We start from the raw sequence: 26,871 nt of genomic DNA, 5'->3' as shown, positions 1-26,871 counted from the left end.
CCGGCTCAGTTTTACTGAACAAGCTTCTGGTGGAGCAACGGAGACTTCAGAAGTGGAAACTCAGAGCTCAGTAGCTCAATCACCCATAGTAAAAACAAAGTGTGTAGTTGAAGTGAAGTTTCTGACTGACCGTACTTGCTCTCTCTCTCTCTCTGACTAAACATAACCTGGAATCAGATTCATCCGCTCGGAAAGGAGACCGCATCACGCAGGCTCAGTTTCAAATGATTCTTCCACATGCTCTGTGCAATTACCCATTCTTCCCAGAGAGGGCCCTAAATCCCAAAACTTACTGACATCAGCTTTAAGTAATAAATTCAAAATCTATTTTAAGGTAATTTCTACGGTGGCCGAGAAATCCCAGCGCAGTGCAAATTGAAAAGCGCTGCAAAAGCACAAAACACATCCATCAAAATTATAACACAGGCGCAGCAAATAGAAAAACGCGCTGCAAAAAGAAAAACGAGCTGCAAATAGAAAAAACGCGCTGCAAATAGAACCACAACACAAAGGAAGTGAGTCACAACACAACGGAATTTTCCCGGGGGACCTTAAAAGATGCTGTACCAGCTGTATACAAAGGACAATAAGTGGCAACAAGCTTCTGAAAAGTAAGTTATGTTTATTACCTGTGATTACCACGGTTGTGTGCATATTATTAAAAGTTCTGCTTCACAAAACGCCTTGTTTGCCACTTATTGTCCTTTGTACACATAGTGAAGTCCGAGACGTTACTGAAAACGCAGCTTAGCTGGTACAGTATCTTTTAAGGTCCCCCGGGAAAATTCTGTTGTGTTGTGACTCACTTCCGTTGTGTTGTGGTTCTATTTGCAGCGCGTTTTTCTAGTTGCAGCGCGTTTTTCTATTTGCTGCGCCTGTGTTGTAATTTTGATGGATGTGTTTTGTGCTTTTGCAGCGCTTTTCAATTTGCACTGCGTTGGGCTTTCTCTGCCACCGTAAATTTCTGAGAATCACAGCTAAGTATATGTAAATATTACATGTACATTGTTGTTCGTTGTTATAACATTGTTTTATTATTGACATGTTAAATAATAATAAAAAAAAAGATTAGCCCTTTATGGCACAGTGTTGCCCTCAGGCAACAAATCATTTTTTGGTTATTTTCCCATTTCATACCATACTTTATTTTTATGCATTCATTTCTTTATGTATATTTTATAAAATATTACAGGGCATATGTCCACCCTGGCATATGTCTTGCAAATAGTGACCCTTCAAGATGCCCAGTCTTTGCAAAGCCTTAGCCTGTGACTATTCTGTGAGTAAAAAGTCTACTTGTCTTTAGATATAACAGTTTTGAGGGTGTCAGAGTCTTTTTAGAGTGTTTTCAAAGTCAAATATATAATCAATATATATATATATATATATATATATATATATATATATATATATATATATATTCTATAACACTAATAAGGGAGTATGGAGCAATTTTGGTCACAGCCTTGTTGTATACTTACTAAAACAGTGTATTTTAGTAATTGTTTCCTTTATTTTCTATTTTCTATAATTTTTAATTTAAATTTATATTTGACATATTCAGAGGGAATCACTTAGAAAACCTCCACACAATGTTGCACATACCCCTGGTTGCCTGTTTAAACACAAATTGGACCAAACTGTGTGAGATTAGCAGCAGCCAGTACTAACTCTACCACAGTACTCACACAGCGCTCTTCCGTCCTCCGGGCCTGCAGAGGGCGCTGTTAATGAGCGGGGGAGCGGCTGTGCGGCCGGGCGGATTATCAGCAGGGGGAACGGCGCACTGTGAATGACTGGGATAAAACAGCATATTTAAACCATTAGATTATAAAAACACTGATTAATATCAAACAGAGACACTGCGGAGAACCTTTCAGCTTCATATGAACCGGATAAACCATGCAGGCGGACGAGGCTCAGTATCTGAAACGGTAAGATTTAATATTATTATTATATTATATAGCTAACGTTATAGTATCAGCTGAGACTGAGATTTATGTAGTGTATAAACAGCCGCACACATTAATACAGGGTTTAATATGTGTATTAGAGGGTTTTAATGAGTGTACAGCGGTTTTATTTACAGTATTTAATGTCAGTACTTCTCCTCAGGGCTGTTTTTTTGGGTTTCTGTGATTATTTAGTATCCAGTCTCCTCTCATTCAGGGTCAGCTGGTCTACCAGTGGTCCAGACCCGTTATAAACCTTTTAAATCTGTATTAAATAGGTTTTATTGGTGTATAATCATCATCAGAACAGGTTCAGAGCGCAGATTCAGGCTGTCGGAGCTGAGCTGGTGATGTTGTGGAGATGTAGGTCAGAATCAGCTGGTCTGTGTAATAATGGGCGTGGGCTCCTGTCCTCCTGCCCCCTGCATGATCCCAGTATCAGTGTATACTGTCACTGGTGTAGGTCACTGGGAAATAAATACAGCTCTTTAATATATATATATATATATATATATATATATATATATATATATATATATATATATATATATATATATATATATATGGAAAATATATATATTTATAGGTATATGTCTGAGTGAAAGTCAAATCAACATTGTTGTTTTATTCTATGAACTAGTAACTACATTTCTCCCAAATTCCAAATAAAAATATTGTCATTTACTGAATTTATTTGCAGGAATCAGAAATGGCTGAAATAACAAAAAAAGATGCAGAGCTTTCAGACCTCAAATAATGCAAAGAAAACAAGTTCATATTCATAAAGTTTTAAGAGTTCAGAAATCAATATTTGGTGGAATAACCCTGGTGGTTTTTAATCACAGTTTTCATACATCTTGGCATCATGTTCTCCTCCACCAGTCTTACACACTGCTTTTGGATAACTTTATGCCACTACTGTTGCAAAAACATTCAAGCAGTTCAGTTTGGTTTGATGGTTTGTGATCATCCATCTTCCTCTTGATTGTGTTCCAGAGGTTTTCAATTTGGTAAAAACAAATTTTTAAGTGGTATCTTTTTTCTTTTCCAGAGCCATATATCTCGATTATATGTGTCAATTAAAACATTAAATGTGTTTAATCACAACAATGTAACAACCTGTAATTGATTTCTATGATCCATATCAGTTGATGAGTTTGTTTATTTGGAGTGTTTCTCTCTCTGTTTGGTTTGGTTTCACACAGGCATAAACCTAAACTTACCAAAATGCGCACCAATAAAATACGTGAGCACATCGTCTCCTCTGATTAATCAGAGCTGTCTGGCATGGGAGCAAGAAAGTAAAAATAGTGAGAAGATTCTGTGTTCCTTATCAGCAAAAAGAAGTATATTTGATAACTGGGTCAAATTGAGACCAGACCATGCTCTCATCACAAGCGAACAGCTCCAGAAAAATGTCAGTGCATTGTGTGGGGGCGAGGCAGATTACAGCGGAAGTTAGGGTCAAAATCTGTGGCGTAATTACTTACATTCAAAAAATAATAACACGCTACTGATTCCATGATATGGATATGGTTAACCAGCTCTTGACGAGTGTAGTGTGTGCTGTGTCTTAATATTATTGTACTTATGCTATATCATCTGCCCTTTAATGACAGTCCTTTTGTGTTTTTTGATTGGTCGTATTTAGGAAGGTGAAGCCCGGAAACATAGACGTGCACCCCACTGAGAAAGCCATAGTGGTTCACTATGAGGTGGAGGCGTCTATCCTGGGCGAGAAAGGAGCTGCTGTACATGAGGAGAGGAAGGAGTGTCAAAAGATGTGAGTTTTAATCTTTAAATTAATTAATTTAAAAAAAAGTGTTGCCTTTCCTCACAGTCTCTAAAAACCTTTAATCTTTAATTTTCACGTTTTACTTAATTACAGTAAGTAACAGTAACAGTAAAATCACTGTGATTCTGTGACACTTATTTCACAAGACATTTCTGTGCATCTCTGTTACTGAAGAGAATAAAATACTTCTAAATAAGTAAATACCAGGAATTATGAATTTATTGGTGTCTGTTGAGGAAAATCTTGACAGTTTTTATGTGGCTTTTATAACATTCGTATTAGGGGTGTGTCCTAATATTATTTTAGAGTCATATGGGAGATAAGGGTACAGCTTTTTTTTGTTGTTTGTAACAAAAGGAAAATTCACACTGCTCTCATTTCCCATCAAATAGTATCTACTAGAGACAGATTATATCTGTGTTTATCTTCCATTAAAAGTTAAAATGGGGTTAACATTTTGTTGTGTTCACTCTTCATAAACTCCTCATATTGACAATCTGATCAATCTTTTGGTAATCTCATGTTTTTTCTGTTCTCTGTCTCTCAGTATTCGACTGAAGAGTCTGAACGCCAGCACTGATGTGTCCTCGCTGGCCAGGAAGGTGGTGGAGGAATGCAAGCTCATCCACCCCTCCAAACTGGCCGAGGTGGAGCATCTGCTCTTCTACCTGCAGAACCGGAAGAAGCCCAGCAGTCGAGGTGCTGAAAATAAAAATGTTGTTCAGCAGATCCATTAATTAGATCAAGACAGAGCTTTCCTGATGAATCTGTTCTTACTGATTATTCTCTTTCTTTCTTACTAGCAGAGAAAGAGGAAAAGAAGCTGCTGAAACCCAGAGAGCTCACTCCATTTGAAGGGATGGAGGTAAGGATGGTCAAAAAGTTGTAAATGATGCTGATTTTGTGGTTAAATGATGCTGATGTTACTAGTGGCACATTAAGCGACACTATTAAGGATGCCCACATCGAATTGAGCAAGGGTGTCGCCAAGTTTCCCTTTTAATAGGGAAGCTGGGGGAGGAGCCTAAATAAACAAAACTGTAATTCTTTAAAAAAAAAAAGTAAAAAATGAATTGTTAATCTACAGATTGACTACAGAAAACTGTTTAGTTGGGTGAGTAAAAGCACTAAGAGTGAGTTTTCAGTGAAGTTTCTCCAGCACTAAGGCTGGATGCAGCAGCATTAGCATTAGCATTTGCCGCTAACCGCAGCTCTAGCGGGATGTAATTGCCGCCCAATAGCGCTACACTGAGGAGCCCTGAGTGTTCTAGTAACCCAGGGTGCTATCAGCTAGCAGTTCATGAATCCAATGAACTCTAAACCTCTAAACGGCGAAAGAGCTAGCGCTAAGCTTAGCGGCTAATGCTAATGCTGCTGCACCCAGCCTTAGTGCTGGAGAAACTTGACTGAAAACTCACCCTTATAATGCTGTACTTTAGAGGAGTGGCTTTGCTGCTCCTTAGGTGCACTGTTGATTTTTGGGAAATTTAGAAGTAAAGGCACCCCAGGTCTAGCGCCTCTGCTGGCTGGTTGCAGTACATGTTTATCTTTGCCAGTCCTCATATGTTTATCATCTTTCAATTTTAAACCTTATTCTGCTATATTATCGTGAGAAGGAGGGGCTACACTCTGCATTATGTGGAGTAGCTGAGTTGTAGTCAAGCTGTCACATAGCTAACTATCTAGTTAATCAATAATACTATTATTATTGATCATGTGATCATGCACTGTATAATTGGCTCCATTTCAGCTCGATGAGGAGGCCAACATTAACAAGATTGATGAGTACGTGGAGCTGCTGTATGAGAACATCCCCGAGAAGATCAGAGGCTCCACCCTCATCCTCCACCTCGCCCGCAACCCAGACAACCTGGAGGAGCTGCTGCAGAACGGTAGGAAATCAGCGTCTTTGTACATGAAGAAATGTAATCTAAATATAGTACATTTTAGAGAGAAAGAATGACTAATTTCTCCTGAAAGAGATAAATGGTTGATATGTGGTTATTTGTTGGTCAGCCAAAACAAAAGATATGCTCTATTTTTGTATGAAAATAGAGCAGTAAATAGATGTTCTTTGAGTGCGAAAAATACAGTAGTCACTTCAGACCACCAGTAGTTCATCCATTAAAATCCACTATGTTATATATGTTATACATTTACCTCACGTATAGTTTTCAATACACACACACTTTACCTTCTATTAGAGCTGGGCGATTAATCGATTACAGTTAAGGACGATGTGTTTTTATGAATATCAATTTTCTCTAAGTTTCTCCAACCCTCCCTCCCGCGCTCGCGGCAGCAGCAGTACTAGTTCACCATTCAACAATAAACAAGCAACTGTCCCTAAAACATCTTCCAACTGTGTACCAGGTTCTATATGCACTACAAGTTAAGCTTGTTTGCATATTCATGAGAAAAGATCATCTCATTTTATAGAACACGGGCACTTATTTAAAAGCTTTGTTTTGCAATTCAAGCCCAATGGGGAAAAGTCTTTACTTAATAGGATGTTAAATTGTGCTTGTTTTCTATTTTCTACTTTGTATGTTTTATCAAAAAGGGCACCATTTTATTTCTTTCTATTTGTTTTTTGAGGGTGTTTTTATTTATTTATTTTTTTAAGTTTGAGGGTGCATTGTGTCAGTACCTAAACTATGTTGGAGAAAGCTTTCTAAAAGTTACTAGATGTTCTCACTGTTTACAATAGTTTTTTTGCTTGTTTCTGGTTGCACTTTAACCACAAAAGGGAACATTTTAGGTGAAAACAAATTAAATAAGAACTAGTTTTGTACTTAGTAGTTCATAGGTATTATATTCTTAGTTTACTCTTATTTCTGTAAATTGGGTGCAGTTTGTAATTTTTCATCTGGGCTAATCTAGTGTTAGTATAGGTGATTTAATAATGTGTGTGTGTGTGTGTGTGCTGAACCTACAGAAACTGCACTGGGAGCTCTGGCCAGAGTGCTGAGAGAAGACTGGAAGCAGAGTGTGGAGTTAGCCACCACCATCATCTACGTCTTCTTCTGCTTCTCTAGGTCTATATCTCTATGTTTTTTCTCCTAAATCTCTTGTAATTTAACTATGCAGTCATATTAAGACTATGCTTGAAGTGCAAACAGAGACAGAGCTAAGGGATTAGTACAACTGCCTATGAAACAGTCACGTGTAGGATTTACTTACAGTATTTATATATGGTTTGTGTCTTGTTGGTCACTCTGTTACCGTTTATTGTTTCCACTGGAGCCAAAATGCAGCCAGACATACAACTTAAAAGTAGCAGAAGCATCTTCTATACAAATGCCTGAATTTTCCTCTTCTGCTGAGAGCTGCTCAGCCACCATACTCTATCGCTATCGCTACTGGGTTGCCAGATCCCTCTTAAAAAGTCCACACTTAACTGTTTTTTTTGCCCTGTGAGACAGGTTTAAGCCTGACGAGAAATATCGTCCGTTTTAGTCTCGCGAGATCTCATGCCACGAGATCTCGTCACACCCCTAATAATAAGTGATTCTATCCAAACAAGCTACGCTTTTCATTCAGAACTGTGTGCAGGCTGTGTGCGTGCTGACCACGAAAGAACCCCAGAGGATACCAGACAGATACCAAACACTGGTTCATTTACATTAGCAAGAAGGTTAATGGGGTAAAAACCAGACCAGAGAAGCTTGGAGTAAAGAAACTTTATCACCCAGGGTCACAGATATGAGCTGATGTCCCAAACATGACCTCATTTAGACCTCATTTAGTCAAGAGACCCAGAGAGTCCAACTCTACAGCTCAGCTGCTGCTGGCAGAATGAAATCGGCTCAGTTTCCAGAGCGTGGTCTTGGTGGGATGCAGCAGACGTCAACACTTCACCTCATTATCAGATTGAAAAGCCATTTTAAAGCAGTGAAATCACCTAAAGTGCAGCGCTGTGGGAGGAGCGATGGAAACGACTGATATAAGGTTGCAGGAACGAGACCCCCTGATTGATCACTGGGGAGCTGGGAGACCCTGTACGCTTTGGGCAGGCTTATTTATTTGATCTCAGACGTTTCTCAGTAGATTTGACGTTGGAAATCACAGTAAAGCTTATCAGTTGTGCTCCAAGTGTCACATTTGCTGTGTGAGGGTTGACGGTTGCTGGTGGACGGAGAGTACAGTTGGATGGCTTGCTGTACTGCAGATTTCGGAGGTGGACGGATGTCAAGCATGTTTCCAAATGCTCTCAAAACTTTCTCTATGACTTTGACTTGAGTTTCTAAGGTTATAGTTCTAGCAAATTGCCTAACAGCCACGATTCGTGGTGCAGAAAGCAACCTTTATTTAAATTTGGAGTACATTAAGAGTGGCCCTCATTTACAATGTAGCAGAGGAATTACATAGGGAAGAGATTGACAAAAAAAAAATTAAAAAATATATAAATAATAAAAAACAGCAGTTTAATAAGATATATAAGCTATTTTAAAAAAGATATAAAACAAATAAGGTAAAAATAAGAATTTAAGAGTAGGAATCCTAAAATCATAGGTAAAAAAAAAATCAAAGGTAATAAAACTAATAAAAATGCAACTACAGATAAATAAATAAAACTTAACACATAAAGGAGTAAAATACAAATAAGAAATGACTAAAAACAATAAAAGAAAACAAAGAAACAAAATAAAAATAAAAGAAATGAGGAAAAAAACAGCTAAAACAAACCAAGATTAAAAGCAAAGTTAACTAAAAAAAAAAAAAAAACTAAAACATACCAAAGATCATAATTTTTTTTTTTTAAATCAGCTAAAACAGTGGCAGGCTGTCTAAAGGTGGCTGGAGACTAGGAGTTAAAAATGATTGAGTGACACCAGCGAGCTGAGCTTTAATACAAGCCCACTTCAGCAAAAGTTAGGAATATGGTTAGGAACATTGATATCACAATATACATATATCAGGTATTTAAGTAGCACTCCGTAGTAAATGCAAGCAAGTTGGTCAAATTGATACAAGAGTCCAATTGTCAAGCCAGATTGATACAAGGTTGTGTCTCTACTACGCTAGTGGTGGTGTTAATAATTTAGTCAGCTATGGCTAGCAACCTTACTGAAGCTTAGTGATTACCTGTTAAGCAGAAAAATAGCCAGCTTCCCCATTTCAGTGGCTGTAGCACACTGTTTGTGTGATGTTGTGTTCTATACCTGGCAGTCCTGAGTGTGGAACCACATGGAACACAAGCCTTATGTTCACACATACAGTTACAGTTACTATATTCACTAATACCACTGACAACTTTACTGTACACAACACAAGCCTTATATTCAGCATGTCCTAAACTAAATATATAGAAACTAAATATATATTTTTAATGTGTTTATTTTGCAGCTTCTCTCAGTTTCACAGTTTGATCACGCACTATAAAATTGGAGCTCTGTCTATGAACATCATTGAGCATGAGCTGAAGAGATACGACCTGTGGCAGGATGAGCTGGAGAAGAAGAGCAAGGCTTATATCCTTACATACTTTGCATGGACAGTTTTAGGCAGAAGCTGCCAGTCAGCATCATTACCACCCACCCTCTTCATCCTCACAGTCCTCACAGATAGAGAGTTCTCCTTAACAATCCTTTACGTGATGAAGATCCCGACAACCTGACTCTGCGGAAGGATCATGAGAAAGCCTATAAGAAATACCAAAGCCTTCTGGTGAAGCAGGAGCAGCTTCTGAGAGGTATTGTACTATTTCTAACTGATTTTATTTATTTAGCTTTTTTTTCAGGCTTTTTTTTTTTTTTTACTTATCTTAATATTACAAAAATAGTTGCACCCAGTAGGAAGTGATGGACTGTAATGCTATTCAGAGGAAAGGTAAATGTTACTGGAAACAATAAATTTATTTCAGTAATTCAGTTCAATATGTGAAACTCTTATATTATATACTGGATTTTTCGCAGTATAAGCCGCACCAGATTATAAAAGGCGCTCTATCAATAAATATCTAGTGTATTTTTCTAGTGTATTTTCATATATAAGGCGCACCAGATTATAAAAGGCGCTCCATCAATAAACGTCTAGAGTATTTTTCTAGTGTATTTTCATATTTAAGGCACATTTATCTTTTCCTTCTAATTTAGGAGGTCTCGCTAAGCTAAGCTAATTTAAGTAAACAAAACTGTAATTCTAAAAAAAAAAAGAAAACATTTTCTTTTAAAGTCAAACGAGTGCTGGATGTTACAAATATTTCTCTCCTAAAAACTGTATATTTGGGTGAGTAAAGTGCTTCCGTTTATTTACAGTAAGCTTAAATTTGTAGATTTCCACTAAAGCTAGTCATAGTTAGCGGCTAACGCCGCTCGACAGCGAGCGCTACACTGAGGAGCTATGAGTGCTCCAGTAAGCTAAGGCGATATTAGCCATTAGCTACCCATACATTAATTTAAAACTCTTACTGTGCTTTAACTGTTTCAGTCTCTCTGTATCTGTTGCTGAATTTGGCTGAAGATACCCGGACTGAGCTGAAGATGAGAAATAAGAACATTGTTCACCTGCTGGTGAAGACGCTGGATCGGGACAACGAGGAGCTGCTGGTGCTGGTGGTCTCCTTCCTCAAAAAGCTCAGCATTTTCCTGGAGAACAAAAACGACATGGTAAGTTCAGTTCAATTCAGTTACATTTAATTCAATTTAGTTAAGACAAATTCAGTTAAATTTAAATGAATTAAATTTAGTTTAACTTTATTGTGCTGATACTGAGCTCTACAGAACAAAAAAACACTTCTGGGCAAAATCTCTGCTGCAGTAATAGATAAAGGCCAAATATTTTTGATAGTTTATTAATTATAATCTTTATAGTGTTGATATTCATTTTTTTCCCTTCTATAAGTTTTGGTGTGCCTTTGCTGCTGTAGCAGTTAGAGCTGTGTATTGGCAAGAAATCAGCGATATGATGTATATCACGATACAGGTGTTACAATTCAATAGATCACATTCAATTGCTTTAATTATATATATATATATATATATATATATATATATATATATATATATATATATATATATATATAATATTATTTTTATTTTTATTATTATTATTATTATTTTTTATTATTATATATTTTTTTATCGAAGTAAAAGAAAAGTTGACGTTTTATCCAGTCAGAACAGTAGGGACCTAACGAGGGTTTAAACACAAATCCAAATGAACCTCTGTCTGAAACCAATCATTACCTCGAAATATACAGCATTGCAAAACAAAATATATTGATGTGATAATTATATTTTCTTACTCCCCAAATGATCACCTAACATGGTAACTTGCACCACAGTTTTCAGCTTCATATGTAGTTGCTTTTTGGGGGAAGTTTCTGCTCCAAGGCTGGGTATCAACACTGATTTACAGAATTTATTTGTTCCCAGTTTAATTCAATTTCCGATTCAAATCAGTTCAATTTTATTCAATTTGATTTGATTCTATCTGATCTGATTTTATTTGATTTTATTCTATATTGATGCAGCTAGAAATATTTTAGTTACATTAACGGGTTTGAAAAAGGCTTGAAAAGGCTTGGAATTTATTATAGAAAAAATGTTTGGATTGTTTTTTTTTTACTCTAAATATAAATTGAATAAAAAATGTGAGTGAGATATGAATATAAATAGAATTATGGATATAATATGGATATAAAATGAGATGCATCTTGTTTAGCTGTTCTAACAGGCTTTAGTAACACTAAGCGAGAGTTTCTCTTAACATACAGCATGTTTTGGAGCTGCTGGTCTGAGACTGCTGGTCTACTAGTGCATCTCCAAAAAATAAATAAAAATACAATTGAAAAGTTACTTTATTTGAGAAATTCAGTTTAAAATGTGAAGCTCATATAATATATAGATGTATTACACACAGAGTGATCTATTTTAAGAGTTTATTTCTTTTATGGTTGAGGATTATGACTTACAGCCAATAAAACCCAAAAATCAGTGTCTCAGAAAATTAGAATATTATATAAGACCAACTGGTACATTTGTCAGTGTGGGCAGTGTGCCAAGTCCTGCTGGAAAATGAAATCTGCTTCTTCATAAAAGTTGTCAGTAGCAGAGGGAAGCATGAAGTGCTGTAAGATTTTGTGGGAAAACAAAACTGCACTGACTTTAGACTTGATAATAAAACACAGTGGATCAACACCAGCAGATGACATGTCTCTCCAAACCATCACTGATTGGTGGAAACTTCACACTAGACCTCGAGCAGTTTGGACTGTGTGTCTCTCCACTCTTCCTCCAGACTCTGCTCCCTTGATTTACAAATGAAATGTAAAATTTACTGATGATCAGTGATGGTTTGGAGAGACATGTCATCTGCTGGTGTTGTTTTACGCATCATTTTTAACGTTTTTTGTGTGGGTGGGATGATGTGTCTCAGTGGACAGAGCTACAATAATCCTGCTATCTCCTCCTGTTCTCTGTCTCATGCTTCCCCACTGTCAGCCACCTGCATCCAATTTACTCCAGCTACAGTATATATATATATATATATATATATATGTGCATCTATGAGACCTCCAAATTAGAAGCAGTTGTTTTTATATTACTGTATCCCCTTACGCACTTCTTCTCCCAGATAAAAGAAATGTTCTCCCTGCCTTTAAAATCCCTCAACATGTTCCTGCATAAAAACACGTGTCGGACGGAAGAGTGTGGCTCTGACTGAACCCACTGCAGAAATGAGATTCGGTTTAGATTGATTTCTTCTTCTGGATGTGAGAGCCATTCGCAAATGCATGAAGGATTAAATGCATGATTGAGGTTAAATAGTCATTTAACCCTTGTGTGGTGTTCATATTTTTGTTACTCGTTTACTTTGTTACTTGTATTTAATTCAGCAAAATTAAGCAATTTTACATTAAAATGCTTTACACATGCTTTCTTTACCTAAATTGCAAGCAATATAAACAGCTTACATGGTTAATATTTGCCCTTTACCTTTCTTATGTTACATTTCTTTTAAAAAGTGCTACTCTTTTTTTTATTAGTTTTTTAATAAAATGTAAAAGAAAATGAATTAAACTCAAGATATGAGTCGAAAATTTGTTTAGTTTCAAATTTACAAATGAAGCAATGTTTATTAGCCCTTGGCCAAACATACTGTATGCAATATAAATGTGTAGGGGAGGGGGGGGGGGTGTACAGTGTGTGTTTATCGAAAATGTGTTTTGATATATGTTTTTTCACAAAAAATGAGCCAATGCCAATGAGTTTGAGTTAGAAAAAATATTTTTTTAGTATCATTTGATGAAAAATGAAAACGGGTCCCACAGACCCGAACACCACACAAGGGTTAAGGGTCGTCCCAATACTCAAGTTTTGATCTTGATACCGAAGAGTAGCATCACAGCTCAATACCAAACTATACTGTTTGAAATATTTGACTATATATCCATCAAATTTATATTTACACACTGTTTCAAATACACTATCTCTGGACTGGTTCTTCAAAAACTAATTTGTGTTCATTTTCAAGGATACTTGTTTATTTTCTGGTATATTTTATCCCTCTTTCCTACCATTAACTTCCATTTATTTTCAGCCCCCTACAATGAGCTCTTGTGTGCGACCATTGATTGATTGATTTTTTCTGATTCCACCCTTAGCTTAAATAAAAAAAAAAAGGCTAAAAAATGTAGTTAGGGAGAGGCACTGGGTGATGTATGGGTTTAGAGGTGGGGCAGGAGAAAGAGTGAATGAATGGAAATAATATGATTTAGGGTTTTAGTGGCTCTTTAAAAAAACACTATTTGATTAAAAGATTATTTGTGCTGGGAAATACCGTTAGCATCGGGAGTTAGCCATTAGCCATTGTGGCTAAACCCCTATTGTGAGTTTCATATTAAGAGTCCTCAGGCGAGCTTGTATTCTTAAACTTGTATACCAACAACAATTACTAAGTAAACTTTTTATCAAATATGGAAAAATATATCTAAATTCTCTAAACACATATTTGCATCTTATTTTTAAACATTTTAAGCAGAGCTTTTATACTTTATTACTACAGAGCAATACATTTCAGCTTTTAATGTACAAATGTATTAGTGTTTAGTTACTCTTTGTATTTGAGTAGTCTAGTTTCATGTGAAATGAAGCTCAGGCATTTGTGAGCATCTTTTAAAATGCATAGTAATTTAGTTGTGAAAGTTTCTATTGTCCGGATCCGTTGATGTATTTGTTTATTTGAAGCGTTTCTCCCTTTGTATGGTTTGGTTTCACACAGGCATAAACCTAAACGCACCAAAATGTGCACCAATAAACCACCCAAGCACATCATCTCCTCTGATTGGTCGGAGGATTAAAAAATGGGCCTTATTAGCAGTTTAGCTCAATTAAAAAGGTGTATATTTGATAGCTGGGTTGGATCGAGACCAGATCACGTTCACACCACTTTAAACTATTTAAAAAAATGGCCTTGGGCTGTAAGAGAGATACAGAACTTGTTGTTTACCAGAAGTCAATATTGCCTATATGGGCAGCGATTAAAAACAAAAAGTGAACCTGTAAAACTGTGTTAAATTGTGTTAAATGCAATAATGGTGAAAAATTTGTGTTCACTTAACATTTGTGCTGTAATTGTGCTGTGTTCTCCCGGTCAGGCTGAGATGGACACAGTGGAGAAGCTGGCTCGTCTGATCCCGTGTGAACATGAAGATTTGATGAACGTCACTCTGCGCCTCCTCCTCAACCTCTCCTTCGATACGGGACTCCGCTGCAAGATGGTGCAGGTGGGGCTCCTCCCCAAGCTCACCGCTCTGCTAGGTACCTCTCTCCATTCTGCCCGTCCTCATCGTATAAATTACAGAATTAAACCTAGTTCAGGACTAGAATTTATCTCTGATTGGATGGATGTTGGTGGACACCCCTTTTAATGAATTCATGCAGCTACTTTAAGTAAATTGAGCGCATAAAGAAAAAGAAGGCGTGGTCTGAGTCTGGTTTGGGGTGAGAGAGAGAAGCGTTCCTGGAGCCTCATAGCATTTCTATCCCCCTCTTTTTATGTATTTATCTATTTCTCTCTCTCTCTCTCTCTCTCTCTCTCTCTCTCTGTCTATCTCTCTCTCATTCACTCTCTGTTTTTCTCTGTCTTACTTTCATATTGCCTCTCTTTTTCTCTCTCTATCTCTCTCGCTTTCTCTCATTCTCTCTCGCTCACTGTCTCTCTTTTTCTCTCCATTTGTCTTTCACCTTCATATTGTCTCTCTCACATTCTCTCTCGCTCACTGTCTTATTATCTCTCTCTTTCTCTCTCTTGCTCTCTTTCTCTCACTTTTTTATTGTCTCTCTTTTGCTGTCTCTTTTACTTTCTCTCATTCTCTCTCTCATTGTCTCATTCTCTTTTTTTCTCTCTCACTTTCATATTGGCTTTCTCTCTCTCTTTTTCTGTCTCTTTTTTCTCTCTCTCATTCTCTCTCTCTCTCTCTCTCTCTCTCTCTTATTCTTTCTCTCCTCTCTCTCTGCCAATCACTTTCATATTGTCTTTCTTTTTCTCCCTCTCTCTCTTTCTCTCTCTCACTTTTATATTTTCTTTCTCTCTTTTTTCTTTCTCTCTCATTGTCTCTCATTCTTTCTCTCACTCTCTCATTCTTTCACTCTCTTCTCTCTCTGCCTCTCACTTTGATATTGTCTTTCTTTTTCTCCCCCTTTCTTTCCTTCTCTCTCTCTCACTTTAATATTGTCTTTCTTTCTCTTTTTCTGTCTCTCTTACTGTCTCTTATTCTTTGTCTCTCGCTCTCTGTTTCTCTCTTCTCTCTCCCTCTCTCTCACTTTCATATTGTCTTTCTTTTTCTCCCTCTCCCTCCCTCTCTCTCTTTCTCTCTGTCTCTGTTTCTCTCCCTCCCTTGTGTTTTTTCATTTTCTCTATGTCTCTATATATCTCTTTATTTCTCTTTCTGTCTCACTCTCTCTCTCTCATATGGTCTATCCCTATTTTCTCTTTTTCTGTCTTACACTTTCTCTCTCTCTCTCTCTCTCTCTCTCTCTCTCTTTGCTTTCTCTCTCTTTTTTTCTCTCTCTCTTATTCTGTCTCTCTTATTCTCTATATCTCATTCTCTCAAATTCACTTTGCTTTCTCTCTCTCTCTCTCTGTTCCACTTCCTTTCCCCTCCTTTCCTTCAGGGGTCTCCAGTGTTCACATCTGGTTGTAATGGGGGATGTGTTAATGTGTTGGGGGGGGGGTCTCAGGTTAGCTGCTGTTTTTTTAATGAGTTCTTATGGAGCAGATTCTTCAGTGTGTTTTGTGTTGAGGGAACTGAGGGGCTCCATTACTCTGAAGAGGAAACTGTTATTAATGGGACTGTTTGTCTTGTTTTGGGGCTGTGTGTGTGTGTGTGTGGGTGTGTGGGTGTGGGTGTGGGTTCTAGTTTGGAATGGGTTTGGGTTATTTGCATTAGAGTGTGTCAGAAAAGCTTAAAAAAAACCCCAGCTTTTATAGTTGTCATGTTTACACAAATAGCACCCTTCAAAACGCTCCAAACACACTATAAACACCCAACCAACCACATCGGAGAAACCACGGCAACCATTTGGTCAAACCTGGGTAACCACCTCACAACTCTGAAGCCACCAATTGGCAATTTCCCGGCAACCACCCCGGATAGCATTGCAACGGCTTAGCAACCATCTTGTAACACCATAGCAACACCATGGAACACCATTATAAATCCCCATCAGCACTGTAGGCAGAAGCCACCAGCAATAACTTGGCGACATGGCAACACCCTAGCTACTACTTAAGATTCTGCATTTTCATTCAGGAAATACACTTTTGTAGTTTTGTGTATTAATGTATTACATTTTATTATTATTATTATTATTTTATCTCTGGTAAAAAAAATTAAAATGACAATAATAGAAATAATGTTGTTTATCGCAATTATATTTGGGGCAGTATATGATACAAACAAATCTAGTAATTGAGACAGGTCTATATATAAAAATAAATTTCCACAAATCTTTTTTAATACCCAAAAGCATTTAATTCAACAGGTTTCTTGCAGTTTGGTTTCCATATATGACCTTTTTTGAGCAGGATAATTGATGTTGAGTTTTCCTGTGTTATGATTGTTGTGTTGTGCAGGCAGTGAGGGTTATAAGCAGATTGTGATGTGTATCCTGTACCACATCAGCATAGACGATCGCTCCAAGGCCATGTTCGCCTACACAGACTGCATCCCTCAGGTAAGTACACACTGTACCTGTACACACTCTCCACACAATAAAACCAGTACAGGTCATTCCCCAGTTGCAGTCCCAGTAAACTACGGCTCTGTGTGTTATTTAGCTATTTAGTGAATGATTTAAATCAGTAGTAAACTGATTCAGTTACTGACTGATGTTTATTACAGTTCACAGCATTCAAGCTGAGCACAAAGGGCAGAACACTATAAGCTTCTATAGCCAGCAGTGTCAGTGCGTGATGACGAAGCAAAGGCGGTGCTTTTATACTGTTCTTATCCATATCAAAATTATATCACATTGTGTGCAAACATTTGGACACCTCTAGGATATCAGGGATTCTATAATAACCATTTAGCAACGACATTGCAACTAGGGGTGGTACCTGCACTAAGCTAGCTAAAGCTAGGTATGGTGTGCGCACTACTTTATATAGTTTTTATATTGCTTGCACATTTTTACTAAGTAGTTATTTTCCACTAAACATTTTTATTTACTTAGGCTAAAAAGTTTATATTTTTGTATATAGTTTTCTTTGTGTGTCCTGATCAAAATACTGAAAGGCATAGGCTGCTCTGAGTGTCAGGTTTTTAGTATCTACATGTATCCTAGAGGTGTGATTATTGATTATCAAGAAAAATAAATCCGCCTGATGCTGTTTCTCCATGTATTTTGTCAAAGTAATAATTAATAAACCATGTAATGAACTCAAATCATCAATATTCTTATGCTTTCAACTCATAAACACTCTAGTCTAAACATTTTTGAAAAGATATCTTAGGTGTGAATATATTTAAAGTCTATACATTCAAAAATAAGTAAAAAAAAAAAAAAAAAAGATCGAAACATGATCAGTTCCAGGAAAATATAACAATTCTGCTTCCTTTTACATTTTAAATGATTATATTTTTGAGCAGCTGTATGTCTTCTGGAGTAAAAGAGATCAGGGCATGTGTCTGTCTGATAGAATTACTGTGTTATAAGACCTGAAAGAGGAACTGATAAAAACGAAAAAAAAAAAAACCCACACCAAAACAGCCCAGAGTTCTAAGGGTTAAGCAACACCATAGCTACCACCTAAGATACCTTAGTAGTAAAACAGAATTTCCTGATAAGTTGGTTATGGGAAGTCAGGGAAGCCAAAAATCAAGTCAAGTCAAGTCAAGTAGTTTTATTGTCAATACTGCATATGTACAGGACATACAGAGAATTGAAATTACGTTACTCTCCTTCCCAATTTTACAGCAAGTACAGATAATAGATATAATAAAGGAGAATGGGAGACACTATGTGTACAATACAGCAGGGACACAAATAGACATACATGAGACAAAAAACAAGGTGCAGTGGTGTGGGGGAGGAATAGATATATAAATATAAGTAAATAAGTAAAAATAGATATATAATTATAATATAAAAGAGTGGGAGACACTATATGTTCAATACAGCAAGACACAATAAACATACGTAAGACAATAGTGCAATATTGATGGTGATTGAGATGGAATGACAGTAAAAATAGTAAATAACAGTAGTGCAAATACGGTATATGGTATATAGCTTAAGGCTGGTAAAGTGAATGGGTGCGTAAGTCCTTAAAGTTCACAGTTTAAGGAGTTTAAAGTTCACAGTTTAAAATCGAACCCATTCCAGGCCTCTCTGTGGGTGTGTTTGTAAAATGTTTTAAATGTCTTTTAAATGTTAAAAAAAAACCTCTGTGTGTGTGTGTGTGTGTGTGTGTACACGCAGCTGATGAAGATGCTGTTTGAACACGGAGAAGAGAGAATCGACTCTGAGCTGATTTCCTTCTGCATTAATCTGGCAGCTAACAAAAGGAACGCACACATTATCTGTGAAGGTACAGAAACGCTGTGGAGAAACTCGTCACACAAGCCTTTCTTTAAATGTTTGAAGTAATACAGTGGCTTGCAAAAGTATTCATACCCCTTGAACTTCTTCACATTTTGTCACATTACAACTACTAACTTGTGGTTTGTAAAATTGTCAAGTGAAACGAAAATGATACATGGTTTTTGAAATTTTAATTAAATAAAAATCTGAAAAGAGTGACGTGCAAAAGCATTCAGCCCTCTTTACTCTGAAACCTCTAAATAAAATCCAGTGCAATCAACTGGAGTCCAGCTGTGTGTAATTCAGTCTCTGTAGAAGCTAATTGGCGATTCTATTGGTTGTTTGCTATTAGCATAGCGTATGTAGTTCCAGTGTAAAACCACTGAACCAAACTTCAAACACCAAACATGTGTTATCTATGGAGACCCTAAGGTGACATCATGTTAAAAAAAGAAAAAAATGCATGGCCATGACTTATTAAGGCGTGGGAATGAGATCCTAAGGCATGGCCATGAGTTTAAGTTAATTAAACTGTGGGAACGAGATCCTAAAGCGTGGGAATAAGACAATTAAGGTGGTGAAACAAGAACCTAATGCAATTAAGATTATTAAGCCATGGGAACGAGATCCTAAAGTGGGAATGAGATAATTAAGGCATTTCTATGACTTATTAAGGCATGTGAACGAGTTATTAAATCGTAGCCATTAAGGCGTGGCCACAAGATCCTTTTGTTTCACAGCTAACAAAGCAAGCAGCTCTAAGGGGTTGTGCTCAATATCACTGGCTAAGGAAGGTAAACAGGTCTGTATACTGTCTGCATCTGAGCCAATCAGCTTTTAGTATGATAATTAAGTGTCTTTAACTTAGAATTATGCTATATCTCACTGCAAGAGACTTCAAAATATCACCATAATTCATAATTCATTCAGAGATTAAAATAAAGCCAATAAATCAATTCACTCTCAGTTTTCTTACTAAAGATTATCCTTGGATTAAAGGAGCTTTGATGTCATTTTTTTATTATTTCTTCATGGGCATTAATTTGCCGAAAAGCAAGCATTATTATTATCTGGCTACGACTTCATTATCTCGTTCCCACGGCATAATAAATTGTAGCCATGACTTAATTCAAGTGTGTGAATGAGATAATTATCTCATTCCCAGGCATTAGGGTATTGTTGCTATGCCTTAATAAGTTTTGCCTGTGCATTAGGATCTCATTCCTACGCCTTAATAAGTCGTGGACACGCCTTAGGATCGAATTCCCACGCCCTTATAAGTCGTAGCCACGCATTATTATTTATTTTTTTTTTTTAACATGATGTCACCATAGGAGCTCTGTAGTTAGCTGATTAACTGCACTTGAAAAAAAAGGAAAAACCTTTAAATTTGAGTTTTAATGTTTTAATTAAGACATTTTATTTGTTATAACTGAATATTTTTTATTTTTTTGTGCTTTAACTGGTTTTTTCCTGAAATAAAACTGTCTCTGTTTACAGGGAATGGGCTGAAGATGCTGATGAAGAGAGCGCTGAAGTTTAAAGATCCTCTGCTGATGAAAATGATCAGAAATATTTCGCAGCATGACGGACCTCTCAAACAGCTTTTCCTGGTTAGTTTGAATGCAGTCCAGTCAACCTCATACCTAATATGGCTTTAATCCAGGTAGTGCTGTGCGATATGACGATAAATATCGTGGGGATATCGTTTTTACAGTAATTTGATCAATTATTCATGCAAATATATAAAGTATTCTACGATGAAATGTATTGGCGTGGTCACTTTGCTTAAACTCGGTTTATATAAATGATAATAAAGTAATCTTCACAAAAAAGCTTCATAATGTGGTTTTGCGACACAACGCTGCTTTACGTTATTTGAAGGACACGCGCGGACACGCTGGTTATTAAACTCATGAGAGCTGAACAATGAAGACACATTGTTCTTTAAAAAAAAATGAGCTACTGCATCTGTTTTAATGTATTACATATATTGCTGCACTGTACTACTGGTACAGTGAGTGGATCAGATACAGCAGCACAGAAGTGAGTGGTGTTAATGAAGTGGCTGCTTGGTTTAAGTGTATGTAGTAATTAAAGGCTGCTAATCAGTAAGTGTGTTAAACGTAGCTGTTGTTAAGTCAGGGTGTAGTTGTGTGGTTTGTAATTGCGGTTCTGCGCTGTGGTGTGATTAGCGTAGCCGCTAACAGGTGGTGTTCTGTGCTGCAGGATTACGTGGGGGATCTGGCGGCTCAGATCGGGCCGGAGGAGGACGAGGAGTTTGTGATCGAGTGTTTGGGAACTCTGGCTAACCTCACCATCGCTGACCTGGACTGGGAGCTGCTGCTGAGAGAATACAACCTCGTGCCCTACCTCAAAGACCACCTCAAACCTGGTAACAGCATGCTGTGTGTGTGTTTAATTGGGTGGGGTGTTTGAGTGAGACAGAATAGCCAGAGTTTTTTTGTTGGGGGCCAGAAGGAGAAATATATTTGAAGTCACGGGCCACAGACTCTATAATAAAACAAATAATGAAATATACCACTTTAAATAATACATTTTTCCTGATTATTTCATTTACACACCATTTTACTTGACTTACTATCTTTATCTATCTTTGACAGTGTTGTGTAAACTAAGATTTTTCAAATTGATGTTTCATTGCATGATTTCTCTTAATATTAAACTCCTTAATTACGGCAACTTTTAGACTCTTTGGCCCGTTTTTCTGCGCTAGAAATGCGCACTCTCTCCACTTATAGACTCTTTGGTCCGATTTTCTGCGCTAGAAATGCGCACCCTCTCCGTATTTAGACTCTTTGGTCCGATTTCTGCACTAGAAATGCGCACCCTCTCCGTATTTAGACTCTTTGGTCCGATTTCTGCGCTAGAAATGCGCACTCTCTCCACTTATAGACTCTTTTGCCCCGTTTTTCTGCACTAGAAATGCGCACTCTATCCGCTTTTAGACTCTTTGCCCCGTTTTTCTGCACTAGAAATGCGCACTCTATCCGCTTTTAGACTCTTTGCCCCGTTTTTCTGCGCTAGAAATGTGCACCCTCTCCGCTTTTAGGCTCTTTGCCCCGTTTTTCTGAACTAGAAATGCGCACTCTCTCCGCTTTTAGACTCTTTGCCCCGTTTTTCTGCACTAGAAATGCACACTCTCTGCTTTTAGACTCTTTGCCCCGTTTTTCTGCACTAGAAATGCGCACTCTCTCCGCTTTAAGACTCTTTTGCCCCGTTTTTCTGCACTAGAAATGCGCACTCTCTCCGCTTTTAGACTCTTTGCCCCGTTTTTCTGCACTAGAAATGCACACTCTCTGCTTTTAGACTCTTTGCCCCGTTTTTCTGCACTAGAAATGCGCACTCTCTCCGCTTTTAGACTCTTTGGCCCGTTTTTCTGCGCTAGAAATGCGCACCCTCTCCGCTTTTAGACTCTTTGTTCCGTTTCTGACACGTAGCGTTCAAACTTTGAATCTCACATTATAAAAACCTGTTTAAGAGCGGGCCAACTTTCATTCTATTTCTAAAATACCTCGCGAGCCGCTCCAAAAAAGGAACCGGGCCGCAAATGGCCCACGGGCCGTAGTTTGGACACCCTAGAATTAGTGTAATTAAAATTACAGTTTTAAGGCGATTTTAAAATTGTAGTAATTGCAATTTTACGTACAGATATTTAATCTTTGTAGTCTAAAATACCCAAACACGCTACTCATTTCTGAAGTGTTTACTCGTCTTACCTTGGTTACCGGCGCCTCCCACAGACCAACGCGTGCATATTTTTTTTAACCATTTCGCTGAGTACTAAGCTTAAACTGAAAAAAGTTCCAGCACTTTCAACACAAACACCTGGTGGGATAAAACGTATATTTATCTAAAAATAAAAAAAAACATAGCTTTCTGGTGAGGATCAGTGATTAATTGTCTAAAACAATAATAATCTCTCCTTCGAAGTTTCTTCTGTTTTTTTTTTTTTAAACCTAGTTTTGAAACCCATTTCTTCGTCATCTGTAGTTTGATTATTTTTTTCAGGCCACAATCGCCCAGCACTACCCTCACATGACTGATCACATGACACATCCCAGACCACAGTCACCTGAGTATTGATTTCACCTGTTCACAGCACTCACTCATTCACTCAATCCCTGTCAAGTATTAGATTTGGTTCCGTCCGTCTGTATAAAGCATTTCTCTTTCTTTTGTATTGTTTATTCTGTCTGTGACTCCATTTCGCTTACCTTACTACGATTTATTTATTTATTGACCCTGCCTGTTTTTGACCATGCTGTTGGATTATCCTTTTGTCTCATCCTTTCCTGACTCTGACAAATTGCAGTGTCTGCAGAAATGATTTCTGATCATAAAATCCAAATAGCCAAATTTGTTGTACACTTCTGCTCAATAAATATATATATTTTTCATGTTTTTTACACATTTTTATACTATTTTAATCATAATATTAGGCTAGATTCACACCAGATTATCAGTTCACTCTTGCAAGATGTCTCATTATTGAGATCAGCTACATTTAATCAAATCAGTCCTACACACACACCGTTACTTTAGTTAACCCTCAGCGCAGATGGTAATGCTTGTGTTGGTGTGTTTTGTGTGTGTTTTAGCCTCAGCGGAGGATGACCTGATCCTGGAGGTGGTGATAATGATTGGCACTGTGTCCATGGACGACTCCTGTGCTGTAATGCTGGCCAAATCCGGCATCATCCCCGCCCTCATAGATCTGCTCAACGGTGAGACACAGCAGACAGATTTTATAGAGATATTTGTGTGTGTACATTATGTGAAGGCATTAAATATAGCCTATATTAGCACTATTTTAATATATCAGAATTTAAAAGCTGCTTATCTGGGCAGAAAGTGAGTCATTTCCTCAGTAAAACACTAATACTAAAATGAACATTAACATAATTAACACACATGATTAATCTGAAAACACTAAAAGCCTCTTGCTCCACCTCTCGCCATCTCTGACTGGTGGTGTCATGTGTCCGTCGTCTGTCTCTCATCGGTTATTGGTGGATTTTGCCTTTGTTTTGTGTGAAATTGACCAATAGACACTCCCATCATGTCAGAAACCTGTCAGAAAAATGTCAGAAAAATCTTCATCAGAGACAGGTGTGTGTAAATAGTTTCTGCTGAACTATTGAAAAGCAGCAGTAGCAGTAGCTTAATGAAGTAAAAATGCTTTGGTAAATCAGATTTTAATGATGGTAAATCAGATGTGTTTACCTGTGTCTCTGCAGCCCAACAGGAGGATGATGAGTTTGTGTGCCAGATCGTCTATGTTTTCTACCAGATGGTTTTCCATCAGGCCACCAGAGATGTCATCATTAAAGACACTCGTATCCTTCCTCTCAGAATCCCCCATCATTTTACACAAGTTCAAAACTTAAAGACTGTCTACATAGATACTTCATAACACATTCATAAGCACTGAATACTGTATTTAAAAAGCAGTTGTCACTCTGCTTGGACAAACCAGACACTCACAGATGTAAAACCAGCAAACAGGTTTAATGTTGGAAGGGCACTCCATAAAGTAGTGAAAACCAGTAGAAAAAAAAACACATAAACAGCAAAAACAAACCAAAATCAGGAGAAAAGAGTAAAAAAAAAAACAAAAAAAGCAGAAAATCCAGCAAACACAGCAAAGGGACAAGTAAAAAAAAAAAAAAAAAGTGGTCAAAATTCAAAGTAAAAAAAAACAAAAAAAAAAAACAGAGATGAACGCTTCATATGTTTAGGCGATACCTTTCAAAAGACAAGTGCAAACAAACAGGCCTTAAATACACACAAAGTTAATTGACCATGGCTAAAGGGAATCACTAATTAGTCACAGGTGACAGTGAGCGTGGAAACTGTCTATGATTGGTTAAAAAGAAGCATATGACTGTGGTTTGAGAGGAAGTGGCATTCTGGGTAATGCAGTCCAGCAGAAAAAATAGGTCCAGGAAGCGTGATAGCAATATTTAGATATTTATGGATAGCTTATGTTATTATGTGGCTTAAGTTCTATGAATGATTTTGAGGCCCTCAAACTATTCATTTGATATTCATTCATGGGTTAAGTAACTGTTTTTCTCTCTCGAAATCTATATATCTAGTACATGTCATGTTGCGAGTAATGACATAAACTTTTCATAAATATTCAAATAATGCTTTTTAAATACATTATGTAATGCTCATAAATGTCTTATGAAGCCCCTGGGAAGGTATCCTTCAAATAATGTGCTACTTTTAATTTAAATATCACTGATTCCTTAGAATTTGGATAAAATATGTCTGACAAAATTGCTAATTTTGTTGGAAATTAATAACTTTTTCATGAATAAAAAGTATAATATTTTATCATATTTTACATATTTTATCCACATTCTTAAGAATAAGTGATATACAAAACACAGACTCGAATTTGTCAGCTTTTAAGCTCTTCACAATTAAGTCTAGACCTAAACTAAAACCGATTCAGTATGGTTTAGGTATAAGGTTTATTTAGAGCTTTCTGCACATCACACATTCACAATGCTGCTAGTTCCTGGGGAAAGGAAAAGCATGTTTTCTGTTTTATTTCTCATTGTTGTGTAGCATTTAATAACCTACCCCCCCCCCCCCCCCCCCCTAACTAAATGATTAATATTTGTTTATAGTTTGTGAAGTTTTAATTTAGATGTTTATTGAGTCCAGAACGAGGATTCATTAGTTCTCGGACACCAGGCTCACAGGAAGAGCAATAAAACCTCTCTGTAATCAGAATGTAATGGTTGTTTGGTATTAAATCAGCCTTTTTTTCAGCCTACGCTGTAATTTCCTAAACTCCGCCCCCAGAGGCTCCCGCTTACCTCATCGACCTCATGCACGACAAGAACACCGAAATCAGAAAAGTGTGTGACAACACGCTGGACATTATTGCAGTAAGTACACGCTCTCTATGTGTGCCACAAAATCCAATATATGATTTTTTTTAGTAACTGACTAATTTGACGATTATTATAATTTTTTGATGTCCTCCATTAGTTTTTCCTATTGGTGAGGATCCAAAGCATGTTTAAATGTAACTCGACAGCAAAATTTTACAGCCTTGGCAGATTTTGCAGGACACTTTGATAGTTGAAGTAACTATATTAAATAAATTACAAAGTATATTATGTGAGACAATAACACGTGCAGGATGTTGTTATTTTGGGAAATTTAACTTAAATATGTCTTTAATTGAGATGTAAATATTAACAATGTCTATATTACTTTTTTTTGTTATAATTTTACTAAAAGGGAAAAAATGTTTAAGTATTTCGTTTTTTTTTTTTTTTTTTTTTTTTAATTCATGTAAATTGTCATTAGGCCCAAAAAGTCTGAATTGCAAACTGTTCAAAATAAAAATGTGAATATGGCAATCTTAGACATTAGGTTTGTTCAAGCTTCTGACGGGTGTATTTAAGACAATTTTTGCTGGACCTGGCAACCCTGGCTGCAGCTTGTGGTAACCTCACTGTCTGCTTTCTCTCTATTGCTCCACTAACAACAGAAGGCATATTTTGTGGGATTTAAACACTGAGAATATGTTTAAATGTATAATGAGCTGATGTATAATGAGTAGGGCTCGTTGTCTTGTCCCATATCTGGTGTGTTTACATTTTTGGAGACCCGGAGTGTAAGTCCCCATGTGTTTTTGTGTGTGTATATTGTTTGTATTGTTGGGAGGGGGACAGTTATAATAGTGTAGTGTGGTTTAGGTCTATTATATTGACAATTTGGAGGAAAATGAAGTGGTTAAAAGTAACAGATGGCTTTTTAGGTTGCTTGCAGGATTAGCTTCTGTGCTAACCCGCCAGGCCGATAAATAGCACTACATTGCGAGTGGCCACAAAACACTCACAACTGACAAATTTGGAGTGACTGTTTGTGTAAATACAGGGGTAATACACTACATGGGTATTCTTAATGTGCATTTGCAGCAGTCTATAGTGATGGTTTTACTTGATTGCATTTTGATTGTTACTTAATAAAGGATATTAGGATATTATCATAGATAATATATATACCAGTGACATGCAGTTAATACAGTGGGTACCCCTCC

At 37.0% G+C, this 26,871-nt stretch overlaps 1 protein-coding gene across 2 annotated transcripts in view; it reads left to right on the top strand.

The window, feature by feature from the left end:
* The first annotated feature begins 1,747 nt into the window (after positions 1 to 1,747).
* The window catches only part of kifap3b (kinesin-associated protein 3b), a 43,213-nt gene continuing 18,089 nt past the window's right edge, over positions 1,748 to 26,871 (top strand). Inside the window, exons 1-17 of one of the 2 annotated variants that reach the window (XM_022672890.2) lie at positions 1,748 to 1,934; positions 3,604 to 3,735; positions 4,295 to 4,446; positions 4,554 to 4,612; positions 5,498 to 5,639; positions 6,686 to 6,785; positions 9,097 to 9,221; positions 9,344 to 9,442; positions 10,180 to 10,358; positions 14,351 to 14,513; positions 16,831 to 16,931; positions 18,678 to 18,786; positions 20,280 to 20,392; positions 21,009 to 21,174; positions 23,402 to 23,527; positions 24,041 to 24,139; positions 25,623 to 25,708. In XM_022672890.2, coding sequence (XP_022528611.2) covers positions 1,903 to 1,934; positions 3,604 to 3,735; positions 4,295 to 4,446; positions 4,554 to 4,612; positions 5,498 to 5,639; positions 6,686 to 6,785; positions 9,097 to 9,221; positions 9,344 to 9,442; positions 10,180 to 10,358; positions 14,351 to 14,513; positions 16,831 to 16,931; positions 18,678 to 18,786; positions 20,280 to 20,392; positions 21,009 to 21,174; positions 23,402 to 23,527; positions 24,041 to 24,139; positions 25,623 to 25,708 — 1,983 coding nt within the window. In that variant the 5' untranslated portion in view covers positions 1,748 to 1,902. Of the gene's footprint in view, positions 1,935 to 3,603; positions 3,736 to 4,294; positions 4,447 to 4,550; positions 4,613 to 5,497; positions 5,640 to 6,685; positions 6,786 to 9,096; positions 9,222 to 9,343; positions 9,443 to 10,179; positions 10,359 to 14,350; positions 14,514 to 16,830; positions 16,932 to 18,677; positions 18,787 to 20,279; positions 20,393 to 21,008; positions 21,175 to 23,401; positions 23,528 to 24,040; positions 24,140 to 25,622; positions 25,709 to 26,871 lie in introns of both variants that reach the window. The other variant, XM_022672841.2, reaches the window with a different exon arrangement.

This window comes from Astyanax mexicanus, chromosome 18 (genome assembly GCF_023375975.1).
Source record: "Astyanax mexicanus isolate ESR-SI-001 chromosome 18, AstMex3_surface, whole genome shotgun sequence".
Taxonomy (NCBI): domain Eukaryota; kingdom Metazoa; phylum Chordata; class Actinopteri; order Characiformes; family Acestrorhamphidae; genus Astyanax; species Astyanax mexicanus.
The sequence above is the reverse complement of the archived record's forward strand: the minus strand, read 5'-3'. Positions and strand labels throughout refer to the sequence as shown.